Genomic DNA, 14,407 nt, shown 5'->3' with positions numbered 1-14,407 from the left:
GGGAATACACCGATTGTCATTATTTTGCGGCCGTTCTTTTGAAATGCTTGCGCCGATTAGTTTGATGGGAATGTATTGATTACGCTCCCAGGCCGCGGCGGACTGACGTAGATGATGGATGTGCTGCAAAGTTTTCTTCCAGGTGGAAGCGCTTTGGGTGTGTTTTCTTCCCCCCACCCAATTTAGTTTGTAGGCTTGATTTGATCCACAGCACGGATTTGCTTGAATGTCACTGTAATTAAAATGAGGGTTTATTTCACGCATACAATGTCCGTTCTTTGTGTTTCCTTTTTTGACCAGACCGAGGAGAAGGCACACTCGGAGGTAAGAGAGTTAGCGTTTGCGTGTTTAGGTGGCGTGCATGCGCTGCTTCACATTTGATGCAGTAACATTGAGCAAATTGATGTTATTTTTTTATATTTTTGCTTTATTGTGCTAGTCTATCTCATAAGATCTTGAAGTAAAATGCATGTTTAAGTGCCTTTTCGGTGGCTGATCTATTTTTTTTTTGTCTGCGTTCTATTGTCTCCTACTGTCTTTTTCATGTATGTTTGTCCGTCAAAGCAAAACAATGTTAGTTGGTTTACACATGGACAAGAAAAATGTGATGTTAATTTGATGTTGAATTTTTCAAAACAATCCAGCGTACGTGTACACATAACATGGATTAGAAGTAGTTGGACTGTTGTCAGCGCAACCATGCGGTGACGTCATTGCCGATGATGGATCACTGGTTTAACTCTACGTTGCATCGCTTTTGAGTTTTGCTATCAACAGTAACCGTTTTGCACCCCTTCCCTCTGGATCATAAATCACACACATTCTTATTTGGCTCCGTCCAATGAAAACCGTTAGTAACTGTAATCCCGCCACCATAATGCACTCCAGCTCCGTCATTATCTTTCTGTTGTTTTCCCATTTCTTGTTTGTCTTCTTTTCTGTTCCTGTTGTATTTTTGCTTTCATTAACATTGGATCAAACAGTAATGGCAAATACAGCTAAGTCTTTTCGCTAAATTTTCTCTCTCTGAGGCAAAGTCTCTGACCTTATTCACTCAAAGGCAAAGAGCTGCATACTCTACAGTAGATGTATGCTATTAAAACATGCAAATAATGTCGCGGAAAATTTGCATTGACAATGCTGCCGATGAAGATGAGAATATTCGGTCCGATGAAATAAATTAGCAATTTTGCAAATACTATTTGACCCATTCTGAGGAGCGTTTATTGCTGGCTAACTCCTGACCATGATAACCGGCACCATGACCTGTAATAACCTCTGTCTCTCCAGCCTCATCCTGTGTGATGGAGGCGTGCGACATAGTGTTAATTTTGACTTTTCTCTTTTCAATCAAGGGCCAAACAGTCCAAAATTCCACGGTAATCCCCCCACACTTTATGTTCAAGTTTTTTTCCTCCCCCCCCCAACACAGTGTCAGCATGTAACTGTATGGTTTTTGAATCCAAGCTATCAAAATGGACCCTGCAGTACCCGCCCCCCCCTTACTTTATATTAATAATTCCTCTTTTTGTCCCCAAACCAGCAAATCAGGAAACTGCGCCGGGAGCTGGACGCGTCTCAAGAGAAGGTCGCGACCTTGACGTCTCAACTGGCTGCCAATGTGAGTTTGTTTACCTCCCGTCACAACAGGGATTTGCATGATGATGCAGAAAAGCTTTGCCCGCATATACTCGGCAAGGAACAGAAATCTTTGAGACATCCGCAAAAGCCTTTAGAAAATTCCACGCATGCATTGAGCCTTTTCGCTTGTTTGCTTTCAGTGCCGTGTGTGGTTTTTGTGTTTGGAGATGAGATGTTTTCCTTGGTGTACGGTGAGGATTTGTTTGGGGCAACAACTCCCAAAAAGTCAAGCGAGCGGAGAGGATCAGACAGGCAAGAAGTGTGGGAGAAATGAAGAGTGTCAGCCATGAAAAAGGAGGACAGCGGAAAACATTCCAATAGATTGACAATATGACTCAGCCTAGCTCGTAAAAAGTCACTGCCAACCTGCTCCTCGCTTTTGTCCGACTCAGATGAATAAAAGTTGTGCAGGACAACAAACTTGACAGAAGAATTGCGTGGAATTCAAGTACCTCAAGCCAAGTTAAAAGTGTGTCATAGTGAGAGGTGTGACTATTTGAACATTTTTGACTCCTCTGTTGAACTTATGGACAATTTCAATTGATTGTTTAATGCTCTTCGGTGTCTTCTTCCTTTCTCGCTGTGGTGTTGGACGGAGTTTATTCAGACAGGAGGCGGCCGAGTAGTGCGTCTCAGTCTGATGGATGTCCTTGATATATCCCCCCCCACCCCCCCACGCCTCTTGCGATGGTGTCCTGGCAGCACTAACGCTGATAACTTTACCTCATTCACGCCGCCGCTTTGGCCCTTTATCAACTTCAGCCAACGGCAACGCTGGGGGACGGGCTCGAGACACAAGACAGATGGTTCAGACGGGCTAGACACAGGGGCTAGGGGGGGACTTGAGTTGCAAATCACCAGTGGATATATAATGTATTCGGGAAGAAAGATAAATCGATTTTTCCTTGCGTTTGCCTTTTTATTATGAAGAGAAAAGCCTTCAGTGAAATTCACTGAGATGAGATGACATGTCCAGCTCCGCCCATCTTTAGGGAAGCACTATTTTGGTACGCTTCAGAACGTTTGAATATGGCAATGTCCAAAAAAAAGTCATTTTATTTAGGTAACAAATTTTCCATCTGCCGCCCATCAGTAATCTCCACAGTCAGCTAGTGCAAAATTGAGATTCTTTTTTTATTTGACTCTGCATTGCCGCAGGCTGCTTCCTGTCATTGCTTAACGTTCCGCAGAGTCACGGCAGCTCTGACAAGAGCCTTCGGGTCGCTATCTAATCACAATCACTAAGTCCCATAACTGCAGGCCAGCTAATGTCAGAGACATCAGATAATCGCTCCTGTGATGACGTTGATCAGATGGGGAATAGACTGCTTAAATTTGGCTTCATTATCAATATGAGTGTATCGTAACCCCCTACAAAGCACTTCATGAATAATCTCCTCAACTCACTTCAACATAGTTCCTTGGCACCAGGATGAAAACCGTCAAAGAGTGGGGGTTTCCAAATAACACATGGGCAAATTTGCGAATATGAGCGGGTTGACTATCTCAAAAACGTTCACGGAAACGAGCACAAACAAGCCGCGAGACACACACAGGTCGAGGGGAGCAGATGGTGCCATGTCACCAAACTTCCTACCCGCCGTCGCCCTGTCAAGTCGGCCTTTCTCTGATCCCCCGCCTGTCTCTCGGCTGTCTGAACGTCCGACTTCGGAAGGTGCTATTTAGCCGTCAAGGAGAAATCTTCTTCAAGTTGCAGTCCTGCTCTTAAACATGCCTTGTTTGACGGTCAAATAAAAGTGACAAATAGCGGGGGTTCTTCGTTGAGCATTTTAAAACTGCCTCAGGAATGTGGGCGACTGACCACCTCCTGTTCAATTCACGCTTCAAAGCGTCTGCGCCTCACATCCGAAACTCATTTAGTCATCCTTTAATTCATGCAAACGCTCACTTGTGTCTCTTTCCGGGTCTGCAGTCTCACCTGGTGGCCGCCTTTGAGAAGAGCCTGAGTAACATGACGTGTCGCCTGCAGAGCCTCACCATGACGGCCGAGCAGAAGGTGCGTGGATGCTACTTTACACGCAGAGTGGGACTCCACCGCTCCCTTCTTTTTGAGATGAACAAAAACTGCAGAGGTGCTCACGGCGCTTCCTGCTTCCTCTCAGGAGACCGAGTTGGTCGAGCTGAGGGAGACAATAGAGTCGCTGAAGACCCAGAACACCGACGCCCAGACGGCCATACAGGTGGCGCTAAACGGCCCGGATCACTTCCACAAAGGTAAGAATGACCATTCGGCAAACACAAACGAAGCCTTTTGACAAAATACAAGGAATGATGAATGGGTCAGGCTCTAATAACGCCTCAGGGGGATATTCAACAATGTATGCTCACTAGTCAATATTATTAACAGGAATAGAAGAGGCAAAACTCTCATTTTGGAGGCATATTTATTTATTTTTTTCCAGACCTGCGTATCAGACGGCAGCACTCGTCCGAAAGCATGTCGAGCATCAACAGCGCGGCCAGCCACTCCAGCATGGGCAGCATGGGCAAGGATGCCGAGGACAAGAACAAGAAGAAGAAGAAGAACTGGGTTGGTGGAACACACACACGCATACTCACGCCGCACTCTGAGTGCTGGTCATGCTCATCGTATCACAGTTGCTAGGTGACAGTCATCGTCAACATGGGGTCAGCTGCCCCGCAATTACTGTTTGAGGACCACTTGGGGTTTCATATTAACACCGGCATGCTGACGAGACTGCAAAATGGCCAGCAAAGCCTAATATCAAAACTATGGCTGCTGATCTTCTTTCTTTTTGTTAAAACATCCCAATTGAGTGTTGATAAGTGCTTGTTGACTCTCTGGGGCTAGTTGAGAAGTCGAGGCAGAAGTGCCAAACACTTTTGCGACTGTGAAAGTGCTTTTTAGAAGGCTCTTAATCCCATGCATGTTCCCAAAGGAAGGCCGAAAGACCCCCAGATACGTACTTATTCTTTTAAAGCGTGACTCCGATGTGGACCTTTACTTCGCTGCCGCCTCCTTGGTGGCTGTTTTTTCTGCTCAGCCATTGCTACTTTGCAGTCTCTGCACTTGCTAAATTGGGCTCATTAGTACTAAATGCATATTAGCACCTAATTAACGCTGCAATGAATGATTCATTTCTACAAATACTGCCTCGGCGCACTGTTGACGCTGGGAAATGCAATGAGGAGGAAATGAGTCGAGGGCCTCGTCTGACCCACGAGAGACAAATAGCTTTACCGTTATAAGTTTTCTCAACCACGTGCCAGTATCAGGTGTGCCGCCTGAAATCCAGGTCCAATTTCACTTCATTGGCCTGAAAATGAATTTACTACAAATGTGGCTTTGTTAATCTATCCATACCGAACAATTAACTCTTTGAGCGCCGTTGACCTGAAATGCCGTCAGCAAGAATCCTAACGAGGAATGCCATTCGTTGCCATCATCAGTTTTTTTATAGGAATGAGCAGAGAAAAGTCTTGGCCAAGTCTGGTTTGATTATGTAGCTGTGAAAGTTAAATAAAACTATGGCCATCAAATGGCAGCATTTGATCTCTCCTGCATGAGGTCACGTGTGTCACAACAATGTGTCAGCTCCTAAAACATGGCGAACCCTTGGACATGCGGTACCAACAGTTTGTGATTGATCAAATAGTTTGTCTTGTTCAATCTACTACAAAGACTGTCACAAAAGAGAGAAAAGATGACAAGATTATTTAACTGTAGAATTAGGAGTGATAATGTAATGCACGTACATGCACACACGCACACATGAATGGCAAACATGCGCGCGCACACACACTACTAAATACGACTACTACTGCTAAACATGCAAATAGTTTGTAAAATTGGTGATTCATTCTAGGTAGATTATGTATTTTGCCGTCAAAAATGTTTGAAAATGGCTGGCGTTGAAAGTGTTAAATGCTCTTTTTTCCACGTATCCACTCACTTATCATTCCCCCATTTCAGCATCTATGCTCTTTGTGACATTTTTGTTTAGTGGTATGCGGTAATATTTTTCTCCTGTCGAGTACGTGCCCTAGCTCAAAACCGGTTGGCTCTTCAGTATCAATAAGCTGGATTCCAGCGCAAACCTCTGCCAAGGGCTAACCATCCCATCCTGGTCGCACCTTCACAAATACCCGCCTCCTGTATCTGTCTGACTTGTGTTGATAAGTCCAGTTCAGTAATTCCTAATGTGTGCTGGCATGTTTGTGTGTGTGTGTGTGTGGGTGTGTGTGTGCGTGTGTGCTCTGCGTCTTCAGGTGGCTGATTCCATCCCAGCTCAGGTCAGTTGTGTCCTTTGAACGTGTGCAGTGGTTGTTTCCCATCCGCCTTTCCTCCCGAGTCATTGGCTCCCTTCTTCAGTTCCGCCCTTTCTGCCCTCTAAAAGCAACCAGTCTTCTATCTTTTCTGGAAACATCAGCATGGATACAGCTGCCCCGTCATTGCCTGCTCATTTTTCGAGAGAGAGAAAAAAAAAAAAGAAAAAAAGAAAGCTGAGTCACCTCTCCCGCCCTCATTTCATTCTCTCTACTTACAGCCTTGATATTTTCTTTCCTCTTCCCTCCACCAGCAGTGAGCATTTGCTTGGAAAAACAGCACGGCGTACCCTCCTGATCTCCGATAGAAATTCTTACCGAGGAGGTTGTTGCGTCAGCGGTACTGACCCCTGCCCCCCCGTTTCTATTTGTGTCGCGCAGCTCCGCAGCTCGTTCAAGCACGCCTTCAGCAAGAAGAAGACCAAGTCGCAGTCGGCCCACGACGAGATGGAGGAGATGAGCGACTCGCTGCCGTCCTCGCCCAAGCTGCAGCACGACAACCGGCAGGGCAGCGTCGCCACCTTGCGCTCGTCGCCCTCCACCACCGAGTGAGCTTCCGCGCGGCACCCTCACCTGTTTGCTGCACCTCCGCAATCCCTTGACATCCATTACAAGAGTGATGCATCAAAATCATCTTTTTGAGAAGATAGCTTGGCCCCAATGCAAGTTGACTCTAAAGGCCAAAAGTGAACTTAACCATGACATTTTTAATGTAACCTCACGCACAAACTGTCATGGCGTTTAATTTTGTTCCGATTTCTAATAATAACGATCACTTTTCTTTTTAAATGTCGCCAATTCTTTATATAAACATTCACAAGTTCATACAAAGCTGCATACAAATTTGGAGGTAACTCCATAATAAGTGTTGATGAAAACAGAGCATTAGAATTTAGTAAAGACAAAATTGGTGGTACAGCTCTTGTATTGGATTTCATTAGATTGTGCACACTACAGTGAACCCTTGCATGTTTGCAGATCTTTTTTTTTTTTTACCCATCCTGCATTATTCGCAAAAAGTCTCGTCTGTTCAGTTTTTGTCCTCAGGGCAAAGCCTCAAATGTTTTACTTTGGTGCCATCTAGGGGTTTTATGTTATGTTGTTTTATTATTCTGTATGCGGTATATATATATATATATATATATATATATATATATATATATATATATATATATATATATATATGATAATGATAAAATCATTTGTGGATTTACATTATTCGTGGCAGTGCTCAGTCCTTTTACCCTGCAAATATCGGGGGTTCACTGTACATGTCTGCTTTGCTTATTTTTCATCATTTTCAGTTGTCTATCCTGATTTAGTTTTTCTCCAAATGCTCACTATTCTTTCACCTCTTTTATTCCTCTTCCACCTTGACTTGACCGCATCATTTTCTTGATCGTTTATTTTCTACACCCCCCCTCCCTTCCACTCCGTGCGTAGCAAGTGCCTATGTGATAGCGATTCCTCCTCCATTTGGACGCCAAAGAAAAAGCTAAACGGTCACGTGGTCTACAAGCACCGATCTCGGTAACCGGCTGGGAAGCTGCGTGCGTGCGTGTGTCGTGTTTGTGTGACTTTGCACTGCCTTAAAAGTCTTACAGAAGGTAGAAACAGGCTGCGGCCACTGCAGATGGGTTTCAGCATGTTGAGTGTTCAGAGCACTTTGGTTGGAGTTTTGTAAGACCATGCAGTGTGTTTGAGAGCAATAACAAAATGTAGCATCAATCGATATAGTTGTTCATCTAATCAGCTCCTGACTGCAGTGCGCATGTCATCGTTTTCGCAATCTTTGTAACAAATGATGACGTGAAGCACGCACCATTGCAAGTTTTCACCAGTAACTCCACATCCCTCGGTTCCTTTCAAGCCTCCGTTCTGTATTTGTGTTGTATTTGCTGTAACCCTCCCCCCCTAAAATGACGCCCTCCTCCTTCCCCCACCCCCGTGCGCCACCCCCGCGGTAGACTGTGCGAGTGTACCGAAGCCGAGGCCGAGATCATCCTGCAGCTCAAGAACGAGCTGAGGGAGAAAGAGCTCAAGCTGACCGACATCCGGCTGGAGGCGCTGAGTTCGGCCCACCACCTGGACCAGATCCGGGAAGCCATGAATCGCATGCAGGTGAGGTACAGTCCAATATACTGTCGTTCAGTGGAGCACCCACCTACCGCTCGAGGGAGAAGCACAGACTCATTGATTGCGTTGTCTGCTTCGCTTAAGTGACTGCACTAGAATCCGATCGTCTCCCTTGTGATCTGTGGATCATGTAAGGCTTCTTATCGCCGACTTAACCTTCTCCACAAAGCGGGCCTTGATGTTCAAAAAGGCGCTTAGAGCCCGTAATTCCCATACAACGATTTGAGGCTCACAAACAGCAGGCAGCTTGGATGCCGCAAAGTAGTCACTTTTATTTGCTCCTTGAAGAGCAGAACTGAGCGACTTTGAATCAGATTTGATTGCTACATGGCGTGACTGTGGATTTAGCTGGAGTGCAATTTGAGTATTGCTCGAAATGTGGTCAACTTTACGAGTTGGCTTAACTTTACGGGATGTGTTTGTTTCCACGAGGAGATGGATTCCGCGGTTCAAACGTGATTGAAATTGTTTGCTTTTTTCTAATGATATCCGTCAAAATGTGGTTGTTTAAGTTGGGGTTGATGTATAAATCAGCACAGTCGTATTTTCAACCGAGTTATGTTTTGTTTCATTTCAGGTCTTACTGCTGCTTATGGCTTTTTAAGTTTCTGTTGTTTTTTTCTTTGGTCAGTGTCGACAATTACAGTTTTCCACATTTTACAATTGTATATATTCAGAGGGCATCTTTCTGATTCAGTTTAGGTTGAATGATGACACGATCTTTATCCATGCAAAAAGGGTTTCATTTTTCACAATTTAAAATAGTTCTTAGGTGTCTTGGAAAAAGGTCTGGAACATTCTTTGGTCAAAATGCACAGAGGAAAATCTTAATATCCCATTTTCACACTCTGGTTCGAATCACTCTGTTTTGGGGCAAGGTTCTGTCTCGGGGCGCTTTTGTTACCGTGACGACCAGAGTGGCTATATTGAGCAATATTTTTTAACTGGAAAATAGGCGAGCGGCAAGGGTGGCGGCTTTTTGTGGGACTTGTGGAGGTTGTGAGACTCCCCGCCACGTGCGGACCGCAAAGCAATGTCGCTTGTTTGAATATTCTATCAAAGGTCTCCCTGTGTCCCCCAATGAGCAGAATGAGATCGAGACGTTAAAAGCGGAGAACGACCGGCTCAAGTCCAGCGGCAGCGCCACGCCGACGGCCGCTCCCGCCAAGGCGGCCCGGCCGCCCTCGGAGACCTCCAGCACGTCCTCGACCTCCTCGCGCCAGTCCCTGGGCCTGTCCCTCAATAACCTCAACATCACCGACACCATCATGTCAGGTCAGTTGAGCGTCAGCCGCAGCGGAAGCGTCAGACCCCATCAACTTTGGCAGCCTGACATTTGTTCGGAGGTGTGAGAACACTAAGAAGTCACTCAAGTTGACCTTTTGTCCAAAGAAAACAAGAAAAATGTTTGCCTCAAATGCCAGTTAGAAGAGATTTTCTGGATTAAATACTATTTCCTTGACATTTGCCACACTCTTCACCACCTTTCCAGACGTCACTGAGCTCCTCCCTCTCGCTAGTGCGCCGTAATTAAAAAAGCAAAGCTCTCCTCCGAGGAGCGGCCTTTCTCGTTATTTGATGGTGGGATGAGCGAGAGCAGCGAGGCGTTTGAGGACCAGTGGGCCGGCGGGCCGTTATCGCCCCCAGCGCGGAGCCTTAGGATGTACAGATGCCCAATGAATACTAAGTATGCTGTCCGAAATGAAGAACGCAGATTATACAAGAGAATATAGCGCAATGAAAAGAAGTCACATTGTCTGCTGCGTTGCGTTGTGCAGTCAAATGTGTCCGTTCTGATTGATTCCACTCACCACTGATGCTCTTGATATCATTTTAGCGACATGGTTGTGTTTGGCCTTCAGATATTCTGCTTGACGACAGCTACGAAGGGAACCTGCGCAAAGAAGGCCGCAGCGTGCGCATAGTGGTCAACATCAGCAGCGGGCCAAGCACAACCAAGGTTGGCGGCGGCGCTCGTTATCTCGGTCTTTTATATTCAAGATGCTTTAACGCCGGGATCGATGTCTCAACAGGGAACGCAAATGCAGGAGTACCTGATTGGCTCCATAGGTGTGAGTGGGAAAACCAAGTGGGACGTCCTGGATGGGGTGATCAGACGCCTCTTCAAGGTAATCGGGGAGCAGATAGAGCACCGTGCAAAAGTCCTTGGGCAATATTTGTTTATTTATGTGTGTAGCGTACACACAGCGGTGTATATAAAACGGTTTCATCCAAAAACGTCATCAAATGTAGCCCTTTTAGTTCTTCATTTGAAAGTAGTTGAAAAGGTTCAAAAGGCTCGCCTCCCGCTTGAAATCGCTCCCTGGCACGCCGCAGGAGTACGTCTTTCGGGTGGACCCGGTGACCAGTCTGGGCCTGAGCTCGGACAGCATCGTCTGCTACAGGATGGGCGAGGTGGTCCGCGCCCACTCCTCCGAAGTGCCTGAGCTGCTGCCCTGCGGCTACCTGGTGGGCGAAAGCAACGTCATCAAGGTCAACCTCAAAGGTATGAAGCACGCACGCGCTCCCAAAAAACGCTGGCGCGCGTCCCTGACGCCTCTTCCCGGCAGGCGTCAAGGACAGCAGCATAGACAGCCTGGTGTTCGACACGCTCATCCCCAAGCCCATCATCCAGCGGTACCTCAACCTGTTGATGGAGCACCGTCGCATCATCCTCTCGGGGCCCAGCGGCACCGGCAAGTCCTTCCTGGCCGCCAAGCTGGCCGAGTTCATCGTTTCCCAGATGGGCCAGGAGGTGACCGAGCACAGCGTGGCCAGCTTCAACGTGGACCAGAACTCCAGCAAGGTCAGCGGAAAACGCGTTACGTAAAATAGATGAGGCTGCAACGCATTAAAGGCCTTCGTTCCAACGGGGGAAAGATGATTTGAGCTACTTTCCTCTTGCAGGACCTGCGTCAGTACCTGTCCAACCTCGCGGAGCGCTGTAATTCCCAAGGCACGGACACGAAGCTCCCCACCGTGGTCATTCTGGACAACCTCCACCACATTAGTTCCCTCAGCGACATATTCAACGGCTTCCTCAACTGCAAGTACCACAAATGGTAGGTTGGAACTACAAACAGTGCTGCTTGTGACATTTTGTCTTTAGTGGTGTGCCGTGAAATGTCAAAACCTTAAGTAAATGCACTTTGATGCCTAATCGCCTTGTCTGCTTTAGCCCTTATGTCATTGGGACCATGAACCAGGGAGTGTCATCCTCCCCCAACCTGGAACTGCATCACAACTTCAGGTTTGTCGCCAGAGTCGAACTGCATCACTTTGACGCACTTCACATATTTGACGTTACCGTGTGAATTGGGAAATAAGTTTTAATAGGTGAAACTAGACCAACTGATGTTATAGCTACAAAATCCGAGTCGTCAGCATCATCTGGGTGACTTTTAATGAGCGCACCCCCCTCCCTCGGTTCACAGGTGGGTGCTGTGCACCAACCACACGGAGCCCGTCAAGGGCTTCCTGGGTCGCTTCCTGCGACGGAAGCTGATCGAAACGGAGATCCATAAAAACGTGCGCAGCAACGACCTCATTAAGATCATCGACTGGATTCCGAAGACGTGGCAGCACCTCAACAGCTTCCTGGAGGCCCACAGCTCCTCCGATGTCACCATAGGTCAGACACAAAAACGCGGCCACACAAACAGAAGCATAGACACAGCGTTGATACAACCACCATCGTTTACGAAAATGACCCGAGCAATGGAAACAACAAAGATTGAATGATTTCCCATTTGGTCCCCCGCAGGTCCCCGTCTGTTCCTGTCCTGTCCCATGGATGCGGAAGGGTCGCGAGTGTGGTTCACCGACCTGTGGAATTACTCCCTGGTGCCCTACCTGCTGGAAGCTGTCCGAGAAGGTCTTCAGGTAAGCAGAACGCGGGATCGCCTCAGTCTACATTCCAAGTTCAAAGTACATTTAATGTCATTCTAAGCCACTGTTGCATTGTTATTGTTATTATTTATTTATTTCGTTTTTTTTGTTGTTTTTTTTTAACTATTTGTTTTAACTTGAAGAATCGTGTATAAACAGTGCATTTGAATTGCCTCGCAGCTGTACGGCAAGAGGGCGGCGTGGGAAGACCCGTCCAAGTGGGTGAGCGACACGTACCCGTGGCACGCCACCGCCCCGGCGCATCAGCAGCATCAGCAGCAGCAGCAGCAGCAGCAGCAGCAGGACGGCCAGTCGTTGCTGCAGCTCAGGCCCGAGGACGTGGGCTACGACGGCTACAGCTCGTCCAAGGAGGGGGCCTCGTCCAAGCAGGTGTCCCAGAGCGACACCGAGGGGGACCCCCTGGTAGGCTGGTCAGCCTTGGCAATTTTTCGCCATGTTCTCCAACTCAACTCTCAACTCAATTTTATTTGCACGTTTCCAGATGAACATGCTGCTGAGGCTGCAGGAGGCGGCCAACTACTCCAGCGCGCAAAGCTGCGACAGCGACAGCGCCAGTCACCATGACGACCAGCTGGACTCCTCGCTGGAGTCGGCGCTATGAGCTACGCGAGGCTAACCCGACACGCCCGTTGTGCAAGTATATGACAAGTTGTATGGTTGCATTAAAGTGGTCCTGCTCGATCGGGCAGCGATTCTCAACCGGCGTGCCGTGGAACATTAGCGTGCCATGCGGGATCATTAGGTGTGCCGTGGTAAATTATCCAATCTCAATTATTTTGACAAAGAAAATATATTTCTAATAAAAAAATAAAATGTTTTTGTTAATTTATTTATGCCACCCACAAATAGTAACAGGCAAAACGATCAAATGTTCTTCCACTGGATGACAGAAGGTACATAATGACCCTGGATAGCCACATTTTGTGAATCGTTTTGCTAAGTGGTGTGCCGTGAGATTTTTTCCAATGTGGAATGTGTTAATAACGGTTGAGAAACACTGTTATAGTTGAACGCAAATGAAATTCTATTCGCGGGGGCTCGAGACTGAGTCTAGTAATGGTTTAAATCAGTGGTTCTCAAACGTTTTACACCAAATAGCTCCTCATAAAATACTTGGCTCTGCGAGTACCCCCATAAGACTAACATTGAAATACAGTTGCCTAGTGGGCCCAAGTGTTCATTTACAATGTGACCTAAACACTCCTGGAAGGACTCACACACTTCCTGAAAGTTATGTAAACTTACTAAATACTCCCTAAACGGTAACTAACTACTTTTGAATGAATTAATGGTTTATTTCGGTTGTATGCATAATGCAGAAAAGAAAAATACACAAATAATTTCAAATATCAATTGACAACCAAAAAAAGGAATGGGCTAAAGCACCAGGCTTATTATTGCATATCCTATACTGTCCCATGAATCACCTAGAATTTCAATAGAAGACATTTAGTCTTTCTACAAAACGTTTTTCAAGTATTTTAGAAAACTGAGGTCACAAAGAAACAGGTCTGTAATTTGACATAATATGCTTATCGCCATTTTTATAAATTGGAATCACTTTTGCTATTTTCATTTTATCAGGAAAAATACCTGTTCAAAATGATTTGTTGCAAATACACTTTTAAAATCGATTAAATACTGTTACCCACATACTGCCTAAAAGTTACCTAAATACTCCTTAAAAGTTATCTAAATACTCTTAAATTGACAAAATACTCTTGAAATATGAAATGCTTCCAAAACGTTATTGCACACAGCACACTTTGAGAATCACTCCTTTAAACTGTAACTATAAACCATAACCACAAATATAATTTCAAAATCATCTTGCAACAAACAAAAGTAAATAGCTTGGAGATGATTTTATCGTGATTTTATTTTTCTAGAGCGATAAAGACTCCTCCACTAACAATCCAGGCTTAACTTGGGCCCACCCCGCCGTACAGAGCTTGTCTCTAAGTCGAGATGTATCACTTCCACTTGATTGCCACAAATTCCCATTTAGCCAGGGCGTTGGCGCCATCTTATGGCTTCGTTGGGCCTTCATGTAAATGGCCAGTCCAATTGAGGTCATCCTATGTTGGTTTTCCAATACAACTTGTCATATACGTGCACAAAGAGTTTGGTAGAGTTGACTTCCACGGAGAAATCAAATGCTTGGCTCAGCCACAGTCTTGTTATTCATCTTTGGAACTGGAATATTATTCTCTGCGATGGATCCCAGTTACATTGCATATGTTTACAACACGAGTCAGGAGGTAGCCAGGTACTATTGTTGATGTATTTCTTTGTTTACAGAGGTGCTTGTCACAGTCATTGGTTCAAACTGCCTTCCAAAAGGTAGCTCGCTCTTCCACCACGGTGGCTCCTGAAGTCAATTGCGTCCATATTCTTCTGCTTATTAAGATGT

The 14,407-nt window shown here is 46.0% G+C and overlaps 1 protein-coding gene across 13 annotated transcripts in view; it reads left to right on the top strand.

Moving 5' to 3' along the window:
- Positions 1 to 12,828, top strand: part of nav3 (neuron navigator 3) — a 217,769-nt gene extending 204,941 nt beyond the window's left edge. For 9 of the 13 annotated variants that reach the window (XM_086022785.1, XM_086022784.1, XM_086022786.1 and 6 more), the window contains 20 exons: positions 301 to 324; positions 1,356 to 1,379; positions 1,544 to 1,621; positions 3,575 to 3,658; positions 3,765 to 3,876; positions 4,065 to 4,192; positions 5,893 to 5,916; positions 6,331 to 6,497; positions 7,917 to 8,070; positions 9,174 to 9,360; positions 9,948 to 10,045; positions 10,119 to 10,214; positions 10,423 to 10,591; positions 10,656 to 10,891; positions 10,993 to 11,147; positions 11,264 to 11,335; positions 11,520 to 11,716; positions 11,849 to 11,967; positions 12,154 to 12,396; positions 12,476 to 12,828. In XM_086022785.1, coding sequence (XP_085878911.1) covers positions 301 to 324; positions 1,356 to 1,379; positions 1,544 to 1,621; positions 3,575 to 3,658; positions 3,765 to 3,876; positions 4,065 to 4,192; positions 5,893 to 5,916; positions 6,331 to 6,497; positions 7,917 to 8,070; positions 9,174 to 9,360; positions 9,948 to 10,045; positions 10,119 to 10,214; positions 10,423 to 10,591; positions 10,656 to 10,891; positions 10,993 to 11,147; positions 11,264 to 11,335; positions 11,520 to 11,716; positions 11,849 to 11,967; positions 12,154 to 12,396; positions 12,476 to 12,595 — 2,487 coding nt within the window. In that variant the 3' untranslated portion in view covers positions 12,596 to 12,828. Of the gene's footprint in view, positions 1 to 300; positions 325 to 1,355; positions 1,380 to 1,543; positions 1,622 to 3,574; positions 3,659 to 3,764; positions 3,877 to 4,064; positions 4,193 to 5,892; positions 5,917 to 6,330; positions 6,498 to 7,392; positions 7,480 to 7,916; positions 8,071 to 9,173; positions 9,361 to 9,947; positions 10,046 to 10,118; positions 10,215 to 10,422; positions 10,592 to 10,655; positions 10,892 to 10,992; positions 11,148 to 11,263; positions 11,336 to 11,519; positions 11,717 to 11,848; positions 11,968 to 12,153; positions 12,397 to 12,475 lie in introns of all 13 variants that reach the window. The other 4 variants (XM_086022790.1, XM_086022780.1, XM_086022779.1 and 1 more) reach the window with 4 other exon arrangements.
- The last annotated feature ends 1,579 nt before the right edge of the window (positions 12,829 to 14,407 follow it).

This window comes from Filicampus tigris, chromosome 22, assembly GCF_054856515.1.
Source record: "Filicampus tigris isolate MCC_2025a chromosome 22, RoL_Ftig_1.0, whole genome shotgun sequence".
Lineage (NCBI taxonomy): Eukaryota > Metazoa > Chordata > Actinopteri > Syngnathiformes > Syngnathidae > Filicampus > Filicampus tigris.
Note: the sequence above shows the minus strand (reverse complement) of the source record. Positions and strands in the feature narration are given on the sequence as shown.